General features: G+C 28.8%; 1 protein-coding gene across 2 annotated transcripts; it reads right to left on the reverse strand.

The window, feature by feature from the left end:
* Nucleotides 1-1059: 1059 nt before the first annotated feature.
* On the reverse strand, nucleotides 1060-25162 carry LOC130895908 (uncharacterized). 2 transcript variants are annotated; one of them, XM_057803524.1, is made up of 5 exons: nucleotides 25055-25162; nucleotides 24770-24850; nucleotides 20022-20537; nucleotides 16781-16914; nucleotides 1060-7415 (listed from the first exon to the last, which is right to left on the reverse strand). In XM_057803524.1, exons 2-5 carry the CDS (start codon nucleotides 24819-24821, stop codon nucleotides 7305-7307), a joined length of 813 nt encoding a protein of 270 aa, XP_057659507.1. In that variant the 5' UTR covers nucleotides 24822-24850; nucleotides 25055-25162; the 3' UTR covers nucleotides 1060-7304. The 2 variants fall into 2 exon arrangements, with proteins under 2 accessions (XP_057659507.1, XP_057659497.1); XM_057803514.1 differs by having other exon boundaries at nucleotides 16775-16914.
* Nucleotides 25163-25496: the final 334 nt, after the last annotated feature.

Raw genomic sequence — 25496 nt, forward strand, 5'->3', positions numbered from 1 at the left:
GGCTTCTCAGAGATTTAACACTATCCCCATTAAATACAAAATTAGAAAGCAAAACTAAAAATAGAAAAAAATTGAATGTTATTTACTCTATACCGTGTTTAAATTGTCCGAGAAATTATATAGGAATGACAAGGGAATATCTGAAAAATATGATAAAGGATCACAAATATACTAAAAATGCATCAACCGCATTATATAAATATGAAAAAAATGAAAAGCATGAATTTAATTTCAAAAATACCAAAATATAGCTCAAGTTTAAAATTATCAAAAATTAACAATCAAAGAAATGATATTTATAATAATAATAGTTGATAATAAACAAGGCATAAAACACTTGAGTAAAATTATCATAATTCTATTAGTAAAATTTTCAAACTTACATATCGTTAAGTATCTAAGGTAGGTAAACACGGCTGTTTCGAGTCGTTCCTCCACAAAAGAAAGAAATCTTCCCGATTGTTGCCGGTATTGTGGGAATTTGGGTGACACACGCTATTCTTCTGTTCACGATGGGAACAAGTCAGAGCAGGGGACCAAAAAAAAAAGATGAAAAACTCATTTACTTTGGAAGATTTTTCAAGATTTATAAGGAAGGATGAAAACTCACGGCAAAATTCATATAAAGTAGCGAGAACAATAAGAGAAGGAAGGAGAAATATACTCAGTGACGTGAATAACATTTCTGCCACAACATCAAAATAATGCGAGACCAGCATAGGAAATGAGGAGAGGTTTTTAGTCAGGGACTAAAATTATGGTCAAGTACAATATAAGAATATGTATAAAATTTAAAACAATGGTAAAAATTATATACATTAAATAGTTTAGGATTTCAGCATGTGTGAATTTTATTATGAGACTTCTACTTCCATTCACTAAACTTCTGTTGTTGGCAGATTAAGATATGGAGCAACTGAATTGCTAACCCCATTTAAAAGTCTCTATTATTATCGTTTATATTTATATTAAAACACTAGATAATATTAATGTGACTTAAAAGGTGAAAAATTATATGGATATATAGGACATGGATAAGAGAAATAAGAACACGGTAAAATGTTTGCAAAACAATTGTATTTCGTGTTTAATTACAGGATTAAGTAATTTTTGTAATAATCAGTATTGCACATTAGTGGAATTCACATTAAGTGAATACAGGCCGTTTCCAAATAAGCTAGATTATTAGTACAAATTGATAAATAAAATAAATATCAAGTCAGTGATGTTAGATTACAATATTATCAATATTCAAATATTAGAAATTGTATATTGGAACTATTTTAAGCTCCAACTAAAAAATGCTTATACTTTCACTTTTGAATTATAATTTTTTTTATTTTAAACTTCCATCAAATAAAAAAGATAATGTTAGCTGACTGGTCGATTCAAAAGCCTTAAAGCAAAATCTAGTAGGAGCTTGTTTAATAGATGTGATTTCCATTGCCACATTCATACTCTGCGCCACAATGATTTTTTCAAAAACCGATTTGGCGGTGATTGCTGATTTCGGTTCTGTGTTAATTCGTTGTAAATAATCGCATGTACCTTCGTGATAACAGAAATATAAGTAATTCAAAGAATATATTTACTTAAAGCTGTTTTAAAATGGGAAATGAATGTTAATCACACATTTGTTGTTTGAAATCTTCAACTTGACAGAAATGAACTTTTATGTATTCTTTGAATTTGAAGTAAAGTTTTTTTTTTCGAAGATTCTAAAAACAAAAAGTGCCCAGATGATTCCTTGCAGGACGTACATATCCCATTGAGTCAAGCGATCATCTTCCTGGAAAAGATACTTTCATCCTCTTATATAGATCAAAAACAAACTTTATGATCTTTTTTTTTCAATTTTAAACAAATTTCTTAAGACTTCCTAGGTGGCTGTCTGAAATTTCTGCCCAGATAACACAGGATATAATATGTATACAAAGAATATACAGTAAGTCTCATATATATTCCACATATAATTAAGTATGAATATTCATCTGTGTGTATTCTTGTTAAATACATAATATTCTGGTCATGTAAAAAGCAGGTTTATCATAAATGTGCAGAGAAAGAATGTTGCTCTAAGAATGGATTTCTTATATACATAATATATTCTTTATTTGTTAATATTAAGATTCATAGAATATACCAAAATTTATGTAAAAGGTACTACTAGAAGCCATTAATATCTGTTAAAATTTTACATAGAATTTTGTGCAATAATTTTGAATTTAAAAGGAAACAAGTGTAGTGACGTTATTCTTTTTAACATTTCACTTACAAAACTAAATCTAACAAAGGAGTAATAGTGCATTAAGTAAACATCTTTCTGATGTAATTCTTCTCGTATATATGAATGTAAATCTCTCATGTTCTTTGAATTATATATACCTAGAATTTTTCTATTTAGTTGCATTTGAAACTTTTTATGTAAAAGACTCTTTTCCCCTTATCTAAAACTTATAAATAATTAGGATTTTTAAAACAAAAAAGTTGTTCAGACATGGACCAGTAGCATCATTTTATTCAAATTATAATATAAATAAAAACAAAAAATAAGAAAATGTGGAATGGTGATGGTTTTCAGGGCTTAAAAATGAATTCTTACGATTTTGATCAGAACATGACCTTATAGTGTAAAATGTATTACATAAAATTTGTATATTAAACATTTTTTCTTTTAGAAACTGAAAAACAACTTCAAAACATTTTCAAAATATTTACCGTTTTATATATAAAGAACAAAATTGGATTTTTCAAGTTCATACACAGCCCAGGCTGATTTTGTACATTAGCATGTTCATTGGTTTATTAAATCACTCAAGATTACAAACAGCTGAAAATGTATGTAAATACCATAGAGAGTCGGAGAAATTCGAAGTATTATTGAAACATATATTGTTTGATTCCGGTCTTGGATAATAAATGATAATGTTATGTGGATTATTATTCCATAATAAACTTCAAATTTATGGAGAATTACGAGCAAATAAAACACTAAAATATAAAGTAAGTATAAGTAAGTGCAGTGCAAAGATATACTGTGGTATAAAACATCCAGAAAACTACAAAAGTAAGACTAGTTGATTGAGGACATAATAAAAATAATAATAATTAGTAACTAAAGAGAAGTAAAAATATAAATGCATTAACTACCGATAAAGGTCAAGGTCTGAGTTTACCGGCCTGCGCGGTCGAAGTGATAAGATAAGTAATTTAAAAATATTGATTTGAAATCACAGATTGGTAAAAATGTATTGAAGATACATGGTTAGTTTAATGGATGAGGAAAAAAGAAAAAGAGAGAATTACAGCGTCTTTGAGGGGAGTAAAAAAGCGAATAGAACCCCAATAAAGACTAGAAATAACAACGAAAAAAAGGACGTCGCAGTTAAACGTGGGTATGAAATAAACAGTTATCATTACCTACTTGTAGAAGAGATAACAACGCAAAGAGGTACAAGCTACAACAGATAAAGTAAAACTAAACCCACAAATATAATGATAAGATTAAAAAGATGAAGTGGCAAATATACCTACGACAAACAACGCAGAGAAGTTACGAGCAATACAAATAACAAAGTAAAAAAGTGAAAAAATTGATATTGCAGTCCAAACATCAAAAATAGGAGGAATTTGGAGACAAATTAGAATTAGACAGTAGAACAAACCAGAAGCAGTTCTATAGAATATTGAAAGGTAAATGAAATAAATATAATGGAGCGCTGGAGAGGATATTTTGAAGGACTGCTTGATACAGACAATAAAACATACAAGGAAATGGAAAAACAAAGAGCCCCGAGAGAAGATAAAATCACAACCGAGATGATAAAGAACATGGGAGAAAAAACTAGAAATTTCAAATATAGTATGGATAGAAGAAAAGATCCCTGAAGATTGTGAAATGGGCTTGATACTATCAGTGCACATAAAGGAACACAGTAAAGTCTACAATAGTTATAGGGTAATATCGAATATCCCTGTTATGTACACAGCTAAAGTTTTTTGAACAAATAATCGAAAATAAACTGTGAGCTAAAATAGAACTAACTTTGAAAGAGATGCGAAGTGAATTTCGGAATGGCAGATCATATGTATAAGAAATAATATGAAAAAAAATTCTTAAACATGGAAAAAGCTTTCGATAAAGTCCTACGAACGAACCTACAAAAAATATTAGCAGCAAATTAACGAGAGTAACTAAATGTTTGTACGAAGAAACGAGACACGATGTCATAAGCAGAAACAAAAAATCAGAGACATTTCCAACATAAGAAGTGCTACAAAGAGGAAGTCTGAGCTCATTACTATTCATAACTTATATGGATGAATTAATTTGAATTACAGAAAAGAAAACTAAATCACTTTATATTGGATTTCGACAACTTAAACGCATTAATATATCGAAATGCACCTTTGCAGTTGATATAATAATCAACTAGAATGAAACATTGACAGAAAACGGAATTAAAATGAACAAAAAGAAAATAAAAGTTATGATAGTGGTAAATGTGAAATGAATTATTGTCGGAATAGACAGAAAGAGATGATTTAGAAATAAACAATAAAATAGAGAAGGCGTAGAAATTTTACTATGCATTTAGCAAGTGGCTCATAAAAAAAGAATCTCCAAAGAAACAGAAAAGAAAGTTTTCAAAGCAGTATTTAGGCCCATTGTCACATACGGCTGTGAATTTTGAGTATTGACAGAGAGAGATACAATTGCTGCAGCAAAGAAAGTAGGCAGCAAGGAAGGTGGGGCCATCTACAAAGGATGGATAATACAATGCTAGTTAAAAAAAATGGGATAGTGAAATGCCAGGAAAAATGGAAGACCGCGAGAAACATCGAATAACACGCTAGGAAAAATCTTTAAAAAGAACGGAAAGTTATGGGTTGAAGCGAAAATCATGTTCTGCCGAAAATTGAAAAAATTCATTATAAACTTCAGCAATCAACCCTCAAATTCTCGTTTATTAAAGTTTATTTTTGTTTTTTCTATTAATTCTAATACAAACTAGGCACTGGTCCGTGCCAACTCGTAATATTTTTTCAAATCCTAACAGCAGTAGCGCATAGCGAAAAAATTTCATTTTCAAGAGAGCTTTATAAAAACTGTTGCTTGATTTTCATTATAAACATACAAACACTCTTTCCATCAACAAAGAACTACATATTTTCGATATAAAAATGACGATTTTGAATTTAGAGATGAAGAGAACAGAATTAAATGTCTCGATGTGCAGATCCAATTATATCAAATATTAAATTAATATGAGCCAATGAAGAGTGATTTTACTGATATGCCTATTTCATTGCTGTTATATAAAAAAAGAAAATTCTAATCTAATTAATAAACAGAATAAACTCTCATAATATGCGAATGGAATATGATGTAACAGAACAACAAACTTGCAAGTGATATATTATGAAAACATATTCTTTTTCAAAAAAAAAAAGTTAACAGAATACATAATAATTTCCGTTTTTTTGTAAATGTTCTTATTTTTATACTTTCTGTACTTGTACAAATATTTTACAGGCTTATTGAAATCCTGAATAAGTGGGAACTGATATTATATCTCTAATAATAGTAAATATCAAGGCCTGTAAATCACAACCCTCAAAGTAGGATAGACTTTTCAAGTATTATAATTCAAGTTATAGAAAATTATCAATTACTTTCCCAATAATGTGTCAACATATCAATTAAGTAGTTGTACTAATAATGATGTTACCTTCAAATTATAAATTAAGAATTATTCAAACATTATCTGAAACAGTTTTACATAAATCACTCTGTATGTCTAGTTTTATTGAACATAATGATATTTTGCATTATAGTGTTCAATATTGTGATCAAAAAGTTCAAATAACTTTTGAAACTACCTGTATACTACCCATATGAATTATGATTTCACATAAATCTATTCTACATTCAACACATAATGGAAGAATATTTATTAGACCTAGTTTTATTTATAAGTTATATCCTATTTATTTTAAAAATGAATTTTACTGCTTTGTACTTTTTCTTAAAATATACACATAACATAAAGACGGAAAAACAATCACAATCTACTACATGTAGAAATCAGTAGTTATAGTACACTAAAAAATGAGATTTTAGATAAACTCCAGATTATAAAATGTAAATACATACATGTATGAATAATTAACAATAATTATTTTAAATCCTGAAATAGTTTCGAAAAACATTGTGGAATTTCCAAATATTCACATAATTATTATTTACTTTACAAGTCAACATTAATAGTCATAAAATTAGTGACAAAAGAAAGGTTATTAATATAACCAAGATTTTTCACTCCCAGGTGGTTCAGAATCATGTACATCAATTTTTACAGCTATTCAAAAATATACATTTTTTTCGAAAACTGAATAATAAAGCAGAACAACCTTTGAAAGGGATGACTTGAGAACCTAGAAAACCCAATTTTTTCAAATGTCTACTAAATGGTTTTGATTATGGAGTTCATATTTTTTATTGGAAAGTTACGATATAAGAATAATTATTTTCATATGCTATAAGATGCTCTTATAATTCTATAGACACACATATATTTGATTTATGTGAACTCGAAGGTATATAATGCATTTTACTCCTGACCTATCCTAACCCTGTAATTATATGGTATGGGGAAAGCGATAAAATGAAATGGATCATCCTATTATCTTTCAAAGCTTCATCTCTTTAAAGGATTTGTATGTTCTTCATTTTTTAGGAGTTTTAGAAAATAATATACAGTACTATTAGGCGTATTATCGGCTCAAGAAATTGATGTACATAATTCTGGATCACCTTGTATATTGAGTATATGATACACATGTAGTTGTATTTGTGCATATATTTTTAACAAGCATGTTATTGAAAAATTTTCCCATAAATTAAGAGAAACAATCAGTAAAGATATTTCTTGTTGATGTAGTGATGTTGAATATCAGGTCGTAATTGATCAAATTTATAATCGCTATATATTTATATATTTATCATTGCTATATTAAGCTTAATAATTTAATTCTTATAAAAATTATTTCTTAAAAAGAAAGTAGACTGGGTTCATTATGGCTTTTAGCTAACAGTAAAATCTATGTAATAGCAGTAATTTGGAAGATAGTGACAAAATTGTTGATAACAGGAGATTTATCTAGAATCTTAGACTAAAAATAGTTTTTTCACATAAACTTATTACTGGTCCTATCATTGAAGCTATTGATATGCATCACAGTTTCTAAAATACTTGAAGTAAGTCAATATATTTACAGCAATTTATAAACTGGAACTGGAACTAAAGTTTTGTGTGTTTGACAGTGTCAGTCCAATAATTTTGAATTGTCATGGCTTCCAAACTGTTTAGGAACGAATCGTTATCTAAGCTGTACATTTCTTCGGAATTATCCTGTAAAATCATTAAACTGGTTAATGCATAATAAATGTTTAATATTTCTAAAGAACACACGAACAGTGTTATTCTTATTGTAAAATAAAAACACCATGAAATATTTTAAGATTATCTAAAAAGCATGTTTCATATATCCGAAAATGAAATTATTCAATAATTAGGTTATCAACTGACAAATGTAGATTCTTGAATATACAGGATCTTCAAAGGAAATAGAAAGAAAACTGAAAGGTTCATAAAACTACCAAAGGCACTATATACAAGATGGTCCAGAATTATGTAGAATAATTTCAAATTTCTGCCAAACTGTTCTGATTGTGGAGTAATTATACGGAATTAAGATAATTAATTTCATGTGACCACTTATTCCATGTCATAGGGATAGTTTTGGATGGTGAATAAAATTTCAACAATAAAGAGATGCTCTTATCATAATTGAAAATATATAACCGTTTTCGATTTATTTCATAGATTTAAGACATTCATACATTTTACTTTAATTGTTTAGTTTCTGCTTCAATTGGAAATACAAATTAACAGAAAACTAAAATAATGTGAAAAATTCTTAATCAAAACCGTTAGACACGTATTTTACAAAATAAGAATTTCACTTTACCCCTTAGAACGATTTATACCTCCCTTTCCATTGTTAGTGACACATGAAGAAGTACTCCTATATTTGGATATTTTATCAACTCTAGAAACTCATATACATAAGCCTGAACCACCTTGTATTTCTATGTTCGACCTTTTTATTCCATAATAAGGAAATGGATATTTTGATTAGGGAAACAATTTACATTTATCTAGTGGCTCGGAAAAACTCCAGATACCAAAATACGATATTTTTTATTGCCATCCAAAAAACTTTGACTTCTAGAACTCTATTACTTTTACTTTTACATACACAAAGTACTTTCTTACAACACATTTGAGATTTTGGCTATATTTTGTTATCTCTAAAATATTTTTTGACAATGATAACGTTAATACATAAATATTATTATTCACCACATGAATATCAAAACAACTTTCATCGACATTTTTATTATATGATAAGAGGAACAAATAAATTATTCATACAAATAGAAAATTCACAATTAACAATATGAAAATTTTTATACTGATTGTCTATTAAACCATTTATATATTGTTATTGAAGTAATTCTATAATCGGTGTAATCTGTTTAATTTATTTACTATCTACCCTTGTTTGGTTATTTTGAGTTTTATTCATAAACAGTCAATTAATGTCATCGATAATTTTCATTCTATAATTTTATTAGAGCTAGTATGTTTAGATGGTGTATTAGCGATCCAGATTTGTTTTATGTATGTGGTGGATATATATTGAAAGTACAGCACAAATACTACACAGACGCATCTATCCTGAAACTTGTTCAAAGAAGAAATCTAATAACCTGATCAGAGATCTAGATCTTTCACAAGAGCTGCTGTTCTTCAGATGAATGAGTTAGTACATATCTCATGAGACAAGAAAATTCATTATCACGCGAGTGATTCAACTTCTCTTTATTGACAGTAATAAATGAATTCTCAAAGCATTTCTTCAACATAATAGAAATAAAAGTGATTCTATTCCAATTGCTCATTTAACATGTGTTAAACTAAACAGAAATTATGTGAAACCAATTCTAGAGATGCCAAAACCCAAAGATAAAACTGAACTATAAGAATATTAGGCATGGCTAAGTATTTAGGAAAGTTCTTGCTCAACATGTCGAAAATAACAGCTCCACTTAGAAATTTGACCAGGAATGATATTGATTGGCAATGGACTAAATTGTACGATGAATCTTTAACTAGACTTAAAGATACATTAACCAATGCCTCAATTTTGTCATTTTTTGATTTAACAAAACCCATAGAAATAGACACTGATACTTCCAAGGACGGTCTATGTGCTTATCTATCTCAAGAAGGTCATCCAATAGCTTTTGCATCCAGGAGCCTGGATCACCCCCTGTGAGCAAAAGAATGCGCAGATAGAGAAAGAGATGCTGGCGATTGTTTTTGCTACTCAATTTGATGTGAAAAAAAAACACTTAAAATCAAAGACAACCTTAGCTATGTTGATAAATTGCTGTTTTTTGGTGAGAAAATTGTTGTCCCATCTGCCATAAAGGGTGATATGCTCAAATTATTGCACGAGGGTCATTTTGGGATTGAAAAATGCAAAAATCGTGCAAGACGTATATTTTATTTGCCAAAGCAATCTGTTGATATTGAAGCCTACATAAAAAATGCAGTATTTGCGAAACTTTTGCGAAGAAACAGCCAAAAGAGTCGCTATTACCACATGAGTTACCGAATCGGCCATGGGAGAGATTGGGATTAGACATTTGTTCGTATGCCAACAAAATTTTTCTCATTGTGTTTGATTCATACTCCAATTGATTGGAAACCACTCAAATTAAAGACAAGTCAGCGAAATCAGTTATTTTAGCTTTAAAGTCTATTTTTTTGTTCACGGGTCACCAGATAAAATAACTGCTGATAACGTGCCTTTTGATAGTAGAGAGTTGAAGACGTTTGCAAAAAACTGGAATTTTGAAATCATTTTGCGCAGCCCTTATTATGCACAATGTAATGGATTGGCAGAAAAAGTGGTAAATAAAGGTAAAAATATGCTGAAAGAATGTTTGAAAGAAAACTCTAATATACACACCGCTTTATTGCAATACAGAAATTCACCACTTGAGTATATTGGCTATTCATCAGCAGAGTTATTGATGAGCAGGATTTGCTAGACAAAAGTGCCTATCAATTCCAGTCTTCTGCACCTGAAACTCTGTGAAGACGTTTCTGAGAAACTATTGCGAAGACAGAATATTTATAGGTCATACTATGACAAGGAAAGTAAAGATCTAAAGCCTTGGACCCTAAAGCCAATGTGACAATTTTTGACCATGTAAAGAATAAGTGGGAGCCTGCACAAATTATTTCCAAGCATAACTCTCCTAGATCTTACTTTGTGAAAGATTCCTTTGGTAATGTGATTAGGCGTAATCGCATTGACCTTAAGGAATCCCTAAATGAGTATGCGTCTAAAAGCAACGAGCCTGACATAGATGAGAGTAGTGGTGAACCTTTAGTTCAGCCTGCTGTGTCACTCAAGAATGAAAAACCTTTGCTGGAGGCTCCCCCAGAATGTCTATTAGTCCAAAAGTTTTAGATCATGATACCAAATCCAGATGTGGCCGCGTGATAAAAAAACCGGACAAACTAAACTTATAGGAGGAGATGTTTTATATAGGTAATCAATTATATATTTATTTCATACCTATGCCGCCACATTTGTACGAGTCAATTAAAAGTTACAATTAGCTCAACAGGCATAGGGAGTTGAAGTCAGTGTTTTGTACTTTAAAAAAGACGATTCTAATATGGAGCTTTCGTTAACATGTTTCAATAAATACACGTGGTGCTACATTCACAGATTAGTTTTATTTTAACTAAATAGCTCGGATCCTGGTATCATACAAAGACAATGGGTAAATCGTGTTATGTTTGTAAAAAAGTGGATTATTTAAATTCTAACCTTTCATTCCAAAGGTGAGTATAAGTGGCGTAATTCATCCTTATTTGTTAATAAATCGATTAATTTCTTACAATATAAAATTGTAGATTTCGTACGAATATAGAGCAAAGACAAAGTGGCTAGCTGTATTGAAAATACAGGAAAAAGTTTTACTCAAAGAAGCTTATATTTGTTGCTCTCATTTCAAAGTAGACGATTTTCAATGGAAAGGAAATCCTGAGATTTTTTGGAAAAAGAATGTAATACCTTTACCATAATTTCAATCAGATGATAGCAGTACAGATGCTATTAGAAGTAGAGGTGGATTCAACAATAATCCTAGTGCACGTCAATTTAAAAATACCTTTAAGAGACTTCTAATTCACCAAGAAGTAAAAGCAGGAGATTCAGGGAATATTATTAGATTGGATTCTACTGGCATATTGCATTGTAGTAGCCAAGGACCTAGTAAGACTGATAATATTCAAAAAGATGCAGAATTTGAAAACCAATTGAAGCAAAATATTGAAGAATTTCAGTATTTAAACATCGGAATCATATGTTTTAGATGTAGTTAGTGATATTGCAGGATGTGTGGTACAATCTTTAAGACAAATTATTAATTGCAAACACTGCTTATCTTTGCTAGAATCAGAGAAACCTATTTATAAAAAATCTACATTGCAAGTGCCAAAAGAATTTCTCCATTTAACAAATGCTTCATATTTAGTAATTAAGGTATGTCAGTGTGCAGAAAATATTTTCGATTTTTCAACAAAAATATAAATAATTTGGAATTGATTTTAATTTCGAAAATAGTAGCCAACTTGCCTAGTACCATTTTAAATGAATTTAATGATCATCTATATGATGAAGACCTCATAAAAAATCACGGAATTAAGTTGATTAAGCTTATCTTAAAAAAGTACTTTGAGGTGCGAATTCATCACGAAACGAATAAAAAAATTCCACGAATTCGTCAACACCAAAACAAAACTGTTCTCTTCAAAAACCAGTAACGTTTGCTTTTTAACTTTGAATTCCAATTTTGTTCATAATCATCCCATATTACAACGGCCTACAAATATTTGTTACTTTTAATTTTAAATTAAACTATTGTCAGACATCTAATATTATTTGCCATGAGAAAATAGATTTTGTTAGTTTTATACACTTCTGGTTAGCATTGATAATTTATGTTTACATTTAATCTAGGATATTATTTTTAGAACTATCTTAATATATATATTTTGAAATATTTAATTTTCTTTGAAACTAACTATATTGCATTCATGAGTTTAAATTATTTTTTTATATTTAATTTTTCACATTTCGCATGCTACGCCTATGTTCGAATAATGTCATGTGTGCGGGACAACATAAACAAACTGTCCCTACAGGCGAACGGATCACCCCAATTTTTTTCATGTACTGACCAATCGCGTTCTAGTCGCCAAAAACCATTGATATTTATATTTTCGAGGGTGCTGAATATGACATTTATTTTTCTCCAAAGTTGGGGGAACATGGTCAAAATCGAGTTTTAAGTTGAAAATCTAGAAAAAATGAATTCGTAATTTTTGCTGTTCTACTCGCTGTATTTTGGCAAATAATGAATATTTTTTCATAAAATTTTTTTGGCATACCCTTGAACCACTCCAAAAAGTAAATAAATTTTCCGGGTGTATAGAAAATTCCGGAAAAAAGTCTCAGGCCTTAATATGTAGAAGAAAAAAGGTTACAGCGATTTCAAGATGTATAAAAATTTTCCGGAATTTTCTATACAGCCAGAAAATTTTTGGGGGGATTCGGATGTATTTATTTACTTTTTGGATTGGTTCAAGGGTATTCCAAAAAAATTTCATGAAAAAATATTCATTATTCGCCAAAATACAGCGAGTAGAACAGCAAAAATCACGAATTTATTTTTTCTAGAATTTCGACTTAAAACTCGATTTTGACCATGTTCCCCCAACTTTGGAAAAAAATAAATGTCATATTCGTATTCAGCGCCCTCGAAAATATAAAGATCAATTGTTTTTAGCGACTAGAACGCGATTGGTCGGTTTTTCGTTTTCTAAGCGACTTTTTTATGCATCTGACTTAAGTTACATGTGTTGTTAATTGACCATGAAAAATAATTCACAAGCTTCTTTACGTTTCCCTCTTTCCATTGAGTATGCCAGTATTTAGTTGCAAACCCTACATTTGATATTCAAAACTGCCATATGATGATGAAGAAATTATAAAACCATGTAACATAAATAGTAAAATCAAAAATAGAAAATGATATGCCTAATAAGAAATTGTGGAATTCACTAAAGAAGAAAAATTTCCAGAAGGCAAAAATTCGGATAGGAAGTAACTAAAAGTTCTTTTTATCGTGTTACGACTCTTTAGTAGAATACATAACAATAAAACATTCAATATGTAGTAGAAATAGCCTAATCTGATAGATTGTACATATATAATTTTCAATATTTTTTCACTAATTCTAGATAAACTACGCAAATAAATAAACATTAAGCATTAACCAAGCTCAAATTTCAGTTAAATTGAAGCTTACTGAACAAGTTCATGCTTATCATATAAAAATAGTGTAATGTTAGATATTCATATATATTTTTATTTACAACCTATAACTAGGGAGAACGGGCCTATTGCTTACAGTCCGATCTATTTCCCCCTGGACTTATTTTTCACGGAAAGAAATTCATAGATCGGAAAATTTAGTATATATAGGTAAGTCCAATAAGTTTTATCTCACCTTCAGTCTCTGAAGACGATAACTTACAAAAACACGCGCCAGACAGTGTAATAGTGAGTGTGTACTGGTATATAAACAGTGTGTTTAATATACATGCTCTTTTTGATTAGACCCACAAACCTCTACTTGATATCCGACTGGAAGGTCCAGTCAGTGTAATTGTGAGTATGGGTGTAGTGGAAGGTAACAGGGTGTTCAATATGAATTCCATAAATTGTAAGTCAGATACAGTCTATACCACTTATAGCGAACCTATGACCCGTAGGTCGGACACTAACCCACCCAAGCTGTTAAAATAACCCACACTTATTTTTTATGTCAAAAAAAAGTTAATTTATATCTACAATCGAATTGATAAAAGAATATTTCCAACTGGACATTGACTAGCTGATTTTCTATCTCAATCGTATTACTGTAATATTACTTGACGCGCATGCAGATTCGTTGCATCGCAGAGTGGGGGGATGTACCAGTGCTGAACTAACAAGTGGCAATTTTTTTTCAAAAGTGATGTGTATTATATGTAATATGTACATTAAGTAAGTTAATGAGAAAAATATTCTCAAATTATTTCATACTAAATATTAATATTTTTAATTGCAGCCCTGCACTATGACGGCTGTTAAAAAATTAAAAACAAGAGATACAAGTTACAGACCAGATCAAACTGAAAGATTTGACAAATATGGTGTGATTGAAAGAAATAGAATGATCATATTTGTAATTTGTAATGTAAAAATAACTTCACGAACATATAATGTAAAAAGGCACTTTGAGAAGTTGCATTCTAATCTCGGCATGTTAACCCATGAAGCAGTGTTTCAAAAAGTTTTTTGGTTCCAAAAAAATAACATTACAGCTGCTATTTTTCAAGTTGCGTATACAGAAATGTATTCAATTGCTTTAGATGAGAACAATGATGTAAATGGTTATACACAATTAGCAGTTTTTGCTTTGTAATGAGTTAAGGAATATAATGAAAGAAGACTAGTAACGTTGAAAGGGAAGTGCACCAGTCTTGATATTTTTAAAGAATTTGATGTTGTATTTAAAGAAATGGTTATTGACCTACAGAAAATAGTTTATGTAACAACAGAGGGTGCACCTTGTATGATGGGGAAAAACATTGGATATATTCAGTAAATTAGGCAAAATATTTTACATTATCTGATTGAATTTAATTGTATAATATACCAGCAAATTTTATATACGAAGCAAGGTTTAAACACAATTTCCGATGTAATGATAATTGTAATAAAATCAAATTTATAAACGCGAGAGATCTTAATAAACGAAAATTGGCACAATTTTTATGGAATAAATTGAATGCTAGTATTCAGGGATTTTAACAACAACATGCAATGGCTTAGTTGCGGTCAAGTCCTTAATCGCTTTGTAACATTATTAGAAGAAATTAAGCTTTTTTAAATTGAAAAATAAAACAGTTTTGATGAATTTTCATATAAATTGGTTAAATGATTTAATGTTTTTATGTGATATCACTCAGCATTTTAATGAACTAAATAAAAAACTTCAAGGACGTGGACTAATTGTTTTAATGATGATATGTCTTTACCAAAGATTTGGAAATGAAAGTGATGAGATATTTTCCACAATTATAAAAAATCTTTCAAAACACAATAGTTTTTGAAAACACGGTTGACTTTTAAGAAAATACAATAAAAAATTATAAAATGATTAAGCAGGAAATGAAACAAGCATTTGAGGAGAGATTAAATCAATTTGAAAAGTTGGAAAATTTCTTTTATATCCACACAAAATGTAATTGGCAACTATGGAGTTAACCGATTTTATGTAACTAGGTATCGATAATTTAGAGATGGAATTAGTTGAATTTTGAATCAGCGTAGTGTGAAAAACAAAATTTGAAAACTTGATTTTGGAAGTAAAAGGGAAAATGTCTGAAAGAAGTGCAGATAATATTGATCCCCCAGTAATAATTGAAAATATTATATTAAGCGTATGGGATTCGTTACCAAATAATTTTTTATCAATGAAAAAACTTTTATATATTCGTGTGAAAAATTGTTTTCGTCAATGAACTTTGTGAAATCTTTAAACAGAAATAGACTTGATACTAAATTAACTACGAAGTGTGTTAAATAACTCAAAATATAAACCAAATATTCAGAAGTTGTCTGAAATTGAACAGCAACAAAATTTCCTTATTCCTTCTTCAATTAAGTAAACAAGAGGTTTATGACAAATTAATATACAATATTAACAACCAATTCTATAATCAAAAATTATGTTTCCATAATTAGCAGTTCAGTTGAAAGATAGATATCTAAAATTTGTCATTATAATAAAATATTATACAGACACGGCTAATCGAACTTATTTCATTTTAAATATTTAGTATGTAAAACTGAAATTTGTTAGTAAAAGGTAGGATATAACAAAAATAGTATTCAAATATGTAATTATATACTGTACATAGAGTACTGACCAGTGGATACATTTTTCTTCTGATTTTAAGCAAGTGAAATGAATTTTTTTAGAAATGAAAATGAGCATATTTACAAGCATGTTTGGCTATTAACATGATATGTATGTTAATCGAACGATTTAGAAAATAAATATAAAAATCAATTAAATTTTTGAGCGGTAAAATTAAGTAAATAAAAAAACAATGTAAATATTCTATTTTTTCCATATCTATTTTTAGACATGAACTTATGGAACTCTATTTATATTATTATGAACTCAACCCTAGGAATCTACGTCTTCATAAAGTTCTAGCTCCTTCATCAATAACAAGATTATGAACAATTTATTTAATGACAGATTAATTTGAAATTGTTACTAAAGTAATTTTAGGGAACATTCAAAGTTCACATTTCATTTTTCATGAAAAATTTTGTAAAGGGAAAATTTATATGAACAAACAATGTTATAGAAATTGCACATACTTAATACTGAATCAATTTTTTCATCGTTTTAATATTGGTTGGATGCGTGCTATTGAAAACAGAAACAAAGTAATATTAAATGAGCAATAAAATAATCAAAAAAGCACAAGCTTACTCTTACTGAAGCATCATCGAGGTATCCGCTTGAATCTGGATTACTGCATCGATCATTAAGTACTTGAGGCCTGTTGAATCCTCGATATCTATATATAAAATAGCTAATACCAGACAATATTCCCACAATAACAACACAACCTGAAAAAATATTAAATAGATATTATTAATAAATTTCTCAATTTACATAATATCATAGAATCATACATATAGAATATAATAGAATCATTGATGAAAATATATTAGGGAATACATTTTTTACGAAATACAAATATGATTATGAAAGTATTTCATTTGATTAGTTAGCGAGAGAAAAATTTACTTGAATATAAATTACAGCTGTTTATTATAAGATCTAGGAGTATTGCAACAGGTAAAAACAAAATCTAAGCATATATCTTGACGCTATAAATGAACGAGTGAACTGCAGAAATAACAAAAAATTTAATTTCAAGAAATAAATAGAAGAAACAAAACGTTCCAAAAAAATAGAGAAACAATTTGTTCGAGTAGACAATGTTCACCAATCAATGTTTTACAATTTACCTGCATTTCTGAAAAAAAAAAAATAAATCTGTAAATGGATTTCATTTAAGAGAGAAACCAACAAAATATATTCTGTTTCGAGGAAAAATTAATAGTAAAATTACAATAAGGCGCATTAGTATGATGTAGAAAGTTACTGTAGGCCAGTGTCTAGGTTTCAAAGAAATAAATTTTAGTATACAATATTGAAAGTGATATTTTATTGAACGGCTTCAGAAAAGGCTAATCTACAAAGAACTATTATGTGAATTAATACTGCATATTCATTAATGCTTCATAACGAATAATTACACTAGTGATTTGTGTTCTGAAGAATCATCCCGTTTTACATACTTCAGTATTATTTAAATATGTTCTGCTATATTCTACATTCAGAACAATATTTTAAGTTCATAGAAAACATTACAATGAATTTCAATACAAAACTATGTAAATTTAAGGTTTATTTCATTGTAAACACCTAACATTCTTTGTGTAAATTCATGTTTCAATAGTTCCAAATCAATAGAATCGGACTATATCAGCAAATTATGAGAAGTAAGCCCTTATTTTTGTTGTCTAGATTGTTTAACAATATTATTAATTAAAACGATGCTCAACACCCTCAAGTTTGCAAAATTGGTATAAGAAAATGTATAAAACTCTCACCAAATATAGCACCACCTAATAGAAACAGTAACCACATCCAGTGAAAATTGATATTGTTTAGGGTTTGTTGTTCCCAAAAGTAAATTACTTTTATTTACTTATATATAAACATGATTGATCGTTGTATGTAAACAAGTGTCATTTCTACAATTAATTAGAATTAAAACCTCACGGATGTACACTTTTTATTAAAAACCATCAGTAGCGTAGGAATATCTTTTAAATTCTAACATTAGAGTGAATTTTTAAGACTTCTTAATTCATTGTATTCATCGAATATCTCTTTGTCTTGTTCATTTTGTTTTAGTGAAAGATGTTCTACATTACGCTTAAAGGCGTAGTACCGGGTTATAGGGGTAAAAAATGACGCATAATTAATAATAAGTAAATATTTTCGTTCTCGTTTTCTATATTATAATTCCATATAAAACTTTTCGTTTATTATTTTTTGAAAATATAGTGTCACAAAAAAATTCTTCCATTTTATAGAGGGCGCCAAAGCGAAAATGATAGCCTCCCTCTGCGATGAGATAATCTCGAATTTGGTAAATATAAAACAAAAAACTCAAAAAGCTTTTTAAAGAGGAAGTTAGCTTACTTATATCGTGATTTACCAACTTTGAGTAAAAAATTGAGAAACAACAAAATGGCGGCTGTTAGAAAAATATGTAAAATTAATTTTTTTTCACTTTTTTCCCTGGGAAATTTTTTTACAATTCTCTGGTCAATTACAGTAAAATACAACAAATTAAATAAAACGCACAAATAATTAAAAATAGCTAGAATAACTCAGCGCTGATTAAAAAATGTCAATTCGATCAAAAAGTGTTTAAAGTTTAAAGAGCAGCTGTCGATCAATTCAAACTGCTTGTAGAGCATCGAAAACGCAAACACGCTCGGACTATTATAACTTTCTTATTATTTCGAATCTCGATATGAAATTTGAGGTTTTTTGAAATAAAGGAATAGAAAAATAAAAAATATCAATTTTTTGAAAATTATAACCAGCACTAGACCCTTAAATGTTGATAAACGAACAAAACATAGCACATTATTCAACAAGTGTAAATATGTCAATTGTATTATGAAGTTGTCAAGGGTGTCAATACGAAAACTTACCTATCTGCGAATATAATATGGTTTCAGTATGATAAAGCACCGCCCCATCACCAAATCAATGTCCGGTAATACCTGAACCAAATTTTTCCAGCTCAAAAGTATTGTATACAAAACTAAATCCCGCAACTAAGATGCTTTGAAAAAACGAATCACGGTTGCTATTAGATCAGACACGCCTAAGATGTTGAGTAAAGTTAGAAAGCATATCATACATTAACTTTTTTCTGTTTTTTAAAATCATTAAGTATTACTTATCAAGTAATAAATCTTAATATTTCCTAAACAGTTGATAGGTATAGGACATTGTACATGAATTATGTCCAGATTTTCTGGATAATCCAAAAAATATATAATATATAGTTTTTACTAGATTTCTGCCAAAAATGCGGAAATATGTGATATTTTTGAAGAAATGGTTCAACGATATTTAAAAGAAGTGTGATGAAGTTATGAATATTTTTTTATTATGTATTAGAGTTAAAATTAAGTTAGAATATAAAGGGTAGTAAGTATTCAAACTGACACCTCGTGAAGGTTGTTTCTAAAAAGAAGTTTAGAAGTGAAATACAAGTACAGGTATGGTGGAGTATGAAAAAAACTATATTCTGCAAAACGGAAATAAAATACAAAAATGAATGAATATGTGGAGGGAAGAAGAATCCAATCGAAAAATGGAAATGCATGTAGAAAATAAGAAGGTGATAGTCACAAAATTATATATTCATAAAAAAAATTAAAAAATTAGACTCAAACTAATTATTTACCAGGGTTTAGGAAAAGAAAATTATAATGTAATACGTCACTATATAAACTGCTGATTTACAAGTCATGAAACGACAACAAGTAGAAATATTACTGCAATAGAAGGTTAAAGTTAGTTAAAGATAGTGGTAATAACTCTTATTACAATTATAGTGATGACATAAACTACGTACCTAAAGTAATTCCTGTGATTCCCGCTGCACTTAAATCACTATCAGAAAAACTAATATGTTCTTTCACCTCTTCAGCTCCAAAGCTTTCGGAAGTTTGTATTGAACTCTGGTTAAGATTGACATCCGTTTCGAAATAGGTTAGATTATCGTTCCGATTTATTGCATTAAAACTATTATTTATCAAGATTTGGTTATCAGTGATTTTTTCACTAATATTTATCACAGATTCTTTGAACTTCTCCTTGACTTTATCTCTGTCTCCTTTTCTTGTATACTTCGTGGTAGTGTTCACATACAAAAATTCAGTTTTCCTTTGAGACGTTTTGTTGTATTTACCGTACGAAGTGTTTTTCAGGGCAGGGGTGCTTTTCGCTCTGACGGTTGGGGTTGAACTTGTGGGCGGATTTGTTAAGCCTCCTGTTACATTTAAGTAATTCAAGTTTTGACTTATGTTAAAAGGAGGTAGAGTGGTACCATTGGAATGTGTAATTGAGGAAGATGTTTTACACATTATTACTGAAACATTTAAAAAAAAATAATTAATTCAAAAAGTAATAACAGAGTGAAGGAGGTGGTAAATATTATGCTACATTATTATCTGCATTCTACGTAAAATGTTGTGATAGAAACATTATCAAAATTTTACATCTTAAAAATTAATTTTCTCAATTATGATTGCACCAAATTTGAAAAAACTTTATATTGCTGAACTAAAACTAAAATCCCTTTCCAGCAAGGTGGCACATGACCCCTTTCTTATTCAAAATTTTCGATAGGGTTTTTATAATTCAGAGAGGGTGCTAGAGGGGGATATTTTAATAATGTAAATGGTCAATTTAAGAATAAAAATCGACCAATTTTTCTAGAAATTATTTTATCAAAGTGTTGTCAGTGATTGATTATAGAGATCAAACAATTTTTTAAACAAGTGGGATTATTTTATGTTTTTTATTTTCCCGTAAAGGTTTAGTTCTAGTATCATACTTTCTAAGGGTATTCTAAATTTTTTTCTAATACTAATATATATATATATATATATATATATATATATATATATATATATATATATATATATATATACTATATACTAATATGTGCCTTTATCAGTTTCTAATAACACACTGTTATCATTCACAACTTTTTAAATCCGGTAGTTGTTTATTAAGAGACCTAATCTGGGTATATGCTGATTTATGTGCGGAAAAATCAATGGGTTCGTTGGGACTTATTAGCTTCTTTGTGATTTTGAACATAATAAGGTATATCCATATGATCATTCAAGTGAAATGTGTCGGGATTCTTTATATCATTGATTCTCAAACTTTTTTCTTCCATGAATTACTTTCAAAAACTCAAAAAAAATGAATATTATATCTATCTATGGTAACTTGCATTGTGACTGAGATTCAAGGACGAATTAACAGTTTTCGAAAAAAAAAAGATTAGAAAATATTGCTTGATAGGGTTAATTATTTGTTAATAAAATAAATTAAACAAATTTTCAAGTGAACTTTAATTGATTGTGCTATGAGTAGATATCACAATGTGACTACATCCAACTTCATTTTTTTGAAATCTACAGTGGCTCACAGTACAAGAACCAATCAATTTTCAAAAATTTAGAAAACTTCCCATTTGGAGTGGTAAAAAGAAATATTGTATATTTTCTTGTGTTGTAGGTATTTATTAAAATATATAAATTTTTACACTATTAATTATTATTGTTATAGCAGTCACAATATAATCAAAATCAAATCAAATTATCAAAGCAAATTATCAATATTTGGCTTGAGTTTTACAAGGAATAACCCAGTTTTGTGATATTCTTTTGCACAATTCCCACAGTCCAGGATATTTTTCGAGTATTTCTAGCTGCAGCCAAAATTTTTTATACCCTTTTTTAAATGTCACTTTCAGCTCTTCATTAGTGCTAAGCTAAAGTAGCTTCTCTTGTAATATCACATTCTCCACTTCCATTTTATCAAGTTGATTTATAATCCATGGTGGTATTTTCATTGACAGAATATCTTCAAGTCTGATTTTAAAATCATCATGCAAGGCAATCAAATTCCTTCATAAATTCCAATTTACAAGAAAAGCTGAATTTACCCTCTTTGTTTTTATTAAATTGAGGCTGTCCCCTTGTAAGTGAAGGTCATCAAATGTTTGAACAAATGTGTCAAATACGCAAAGTCTGCTTTAAAATTGAACACTTTTCATTTTAAATCAGGATCTTTACTTTCCAGAGATTCTAAAACTTAGTCAAAAAGTAAATAAAATCTTGATAAACACCTTTCAACAACCAGCGTACTTCGGTATGTAACAGCAATTGTTGGAAGTCTTCATCATTTTCATCCTACAATTGTGCAAATAAGCACGTAATCAATGCATTGCTTTTTTGTTTGTTTTGTTAACTGCATTAATCACAAATTCAAGCTATTGGTGCAATTTATTACTCAAATTTATCGCTAGAAAATGTTATCGGTGGATAAAACAGTGAATTACAGTCATTGACAATTTTTCTCTTAAAAGGTAATGATTGCTGTATATATCTGCACTTCGCATCATTCTGATGTCTCTCACACCTCTTCAATTATCCTTGCTTATGAGAACAGAATCAATGATGGATTTTCCATTTCTGCTGCTGATCTCTACAGTAGATTTATGTATTTATTTCTATTTAATTATTTATACTTATTTCACTATCAAAGAATTCGTTTTATGATAAAATATCATAAATTTGAAAAAAAAAAAGAAATGCTTATACTTATACCTTTCTCTTCAAAGCATAACCCTTTACTTCTACTTTACTCAAAAGCATATCTTTCACTTTATGAATGTTGCCCAATATAAATAGTGAACAGCTAAAATCTAAGAATACATTTTTATTTTTGACTGACTATTCATTCAAGTGTCTAGTACTCAGTCCCAAAGCCTTGTATATAGCAAACAATATTTATATTTAATTTTTAAACAGCCAGGTCCAACAATATATTGTGTAAATATTTAAAGGAAACTGGTCCCATAAAATTTTTATACAACCACACAATTAGTTTGTAGATTACACAAAGTAAATTTTTGAAGGAAAATTTTAAATGAAATAAGAGATAGTGGAAACAGAATTTATCAAAAGTATCTCATATTCAATAATAATTAATATACTTTATGTATAGAAAAATCTAAGTACATTACAAATTTTTGATACACAACACATAAACACAAATTTACAAATATTAGTGAATTAGAAAAAATTAATAAATTAAAAATGAAATAAGTTGGGAGATGGAAATCAAAAGGTTCAAAATATGAAAAGAAGAAATGCAACAAAGGTTGTTACAAAAAATGGTGGGTGGAAATATATAACAATTTACTGCATTTACTTCAACTAGTATATTTCATTACATCATGATTCAAACAAGCAGTAACTCATTTGAGCCTGTCGAGGCCTATCAGTTTGCTACTATAGCTTCTTTAGTGAGGTTATGAAACAACTTGAACAATGGAAAAGTGTCAGAGAAGTACATGGAGAATTGTTAAAATTTGTATATGTTGATAATGTATAACTTTGATGACTGTTTTTGGGCGAACTTGTTCGTTTAAATATTTATGGAGAATTGTGCAAATAAAGCTTAAAAACGAGCCAACAGCGTTTTTTTCTTCATCACGACAATGCACCTTGTTGAAATTCACTTTTCATTCACTAGTTTTTGGCTACTAGAAGTCTTCCTGTCCATATCTGCCTTACTCTCTAAATTTAGCACCATGACAGTTTTGACACTTTACAAAAATAAAAAATGTGCTGAAAGGTAAACGTTGTGATACCATTCTCAACATTTAGAAGGCCATGACAGAGGAGACGAAATATTTTCAAAAGAAGCCTTCCATAAATACACTTATAGATTTGAAGTTGTGATAAGTGTATTGCTAGTAAAGGGCAGTATCTTGAAGGAGATTGATTAAAATTTTTGTTGCCATTTAAAAAAATAATTAACTATATATTTTAATAAGACCTCATACAATTAACACAATTCTCATATAATTCAAATTATAATTTTTCATGGCTCACATATTTCCAAATAAGTTTTATTTTATCGAAGTATATCATTATTATCTATAGAATCAAAATTATTAATAACACTTCTACTACTACTTAACAATTAATTTCAATATTTAAATAAGAATGTTATGTTGGGTTAAAATCAATTACTACAGTAAACAATAAAATAATAATGTCAAGAAGCAGTAATAAATTGATCTTCATATCCTCAGCTATATTATAATTACAATTAGTAGTGTTTAGTTGTGATTTCTGAAATTCATCATTATAACTGTAAACTTTTTATCACATTTTATTTGAGAAATGATTCTTAGAAATGAGAAAGGAAATGAAAGAGAGAAAATGCATTGTAGGTGGTCTTGTATAGTCAATTAATGTTGCCTGACATTAGTAACAAAAATATGTTACATGTTTATGATAAAAATAAAATAAAATCGTTAAAATAATTTTGTAGGTGAAGTTAACTATCAAAATAATCACATTCAACCAATTTATCCACTTTCTTAAAATTTTCTGTAAAATATTCAATGAGAGGAAATTAATATTTTATAAGTATTTCAAAATATTAAAAACATGTTCTTATAAAAATTTGAAAGAAAGTAGATATGTTAGTGAAAAGTAGACTATAAGTCCAGAGTTTTAAAAGTATACTTTATTGTTGTTCAAAGAAGTTATTTAAATAGGTACTTACAAGAAATCCAGCTTGTTATCCAAAACCAATGCATCCACCAATAGTGTGTCATGATTTCCAAAAGTCAATCCACATTTAAAACTAAAAGGTAGATTTCTAATTATCTAATATAACATAGTACATGATTTTAATACTAATACTGATATAATACTATGATTTCTCTTTATTTGTGTTGATAAGTCATATGAACGCGTAGGTCGCTACATATTTTTAATACAGTTGATTAAGTTCTGATAAACTAGTATACTTCTTCAATTACAGCACGTCTTTTGATTATGGACATACCTTCTCTCAATATATTCTGAACATAAACACAAACAATTCAATTAAATGAACCATTGCAGATATACAACCAAAATAATTTCAGTTGACACTTGACATTTGAAGTCTCAACCAATGACAACTAATGAGTGAAGGAGAATATTTGAATTGTGACATATTAAGTTAAGTTTGCAGGAGCATTTATTTCCAATATAGAATTCAGATACACTATTATCAAGAAAAGGAAATTTCCGGAAGAGTATCGTATTTGAATAAATTTTCGAGTGTTTCAACTAAGCAAACACCAATACCATCTTTTAAAGAACAGTTGTATCATTTCACAAAATGTCTATAAATAAAATAACGTGTAGTTAAAGAACATTTTGACCAACCGGAGGATCATCCGAATTTATTATGACAAAAAACTATTGTATTTTGTCTATAATAATAAAAGTTAAACATTTTA

This window comes from Diorhabda carinulata, chromosome 1, assembly GCF_026250575.1.
Source record: "Diorhabda carinulata isolate Delta chromosome 1, icDioCari1.1, whole genome shotgun sequence".
Lineage (NCBI taxonomy): Eukaryota > Metazoa > Arthropoda > Insecta > Coleoptera > Chrysomelidae > Diorhabda > Diorhabda carinulata.

Excerpts from the sequence above, each read along its gene's own strand:
- LOC130895908 (XM_057803514.1), bottom strand. The coding sequence starts at position 24,821 with ATGACACACTATTGGTGGATGCATTGGTTTTGGATAACAAGCTGGATT. Across the intron at positions 16,915-20,021 it reads AATCACAGGAATTACTTTAG|GTTGTGTTGTTATTGTGGGA; the intron begins GTACGTAGTTTA and ends ATATTTTTTCAG. Across the intron at positions 7,416-16,774 it reads TCGATGATGCTTCAGTAAGA|GATAATTCCGAAGAAATGTA; the intron begins GTAAGCTTGTGC and ends ATGATTTTACAG.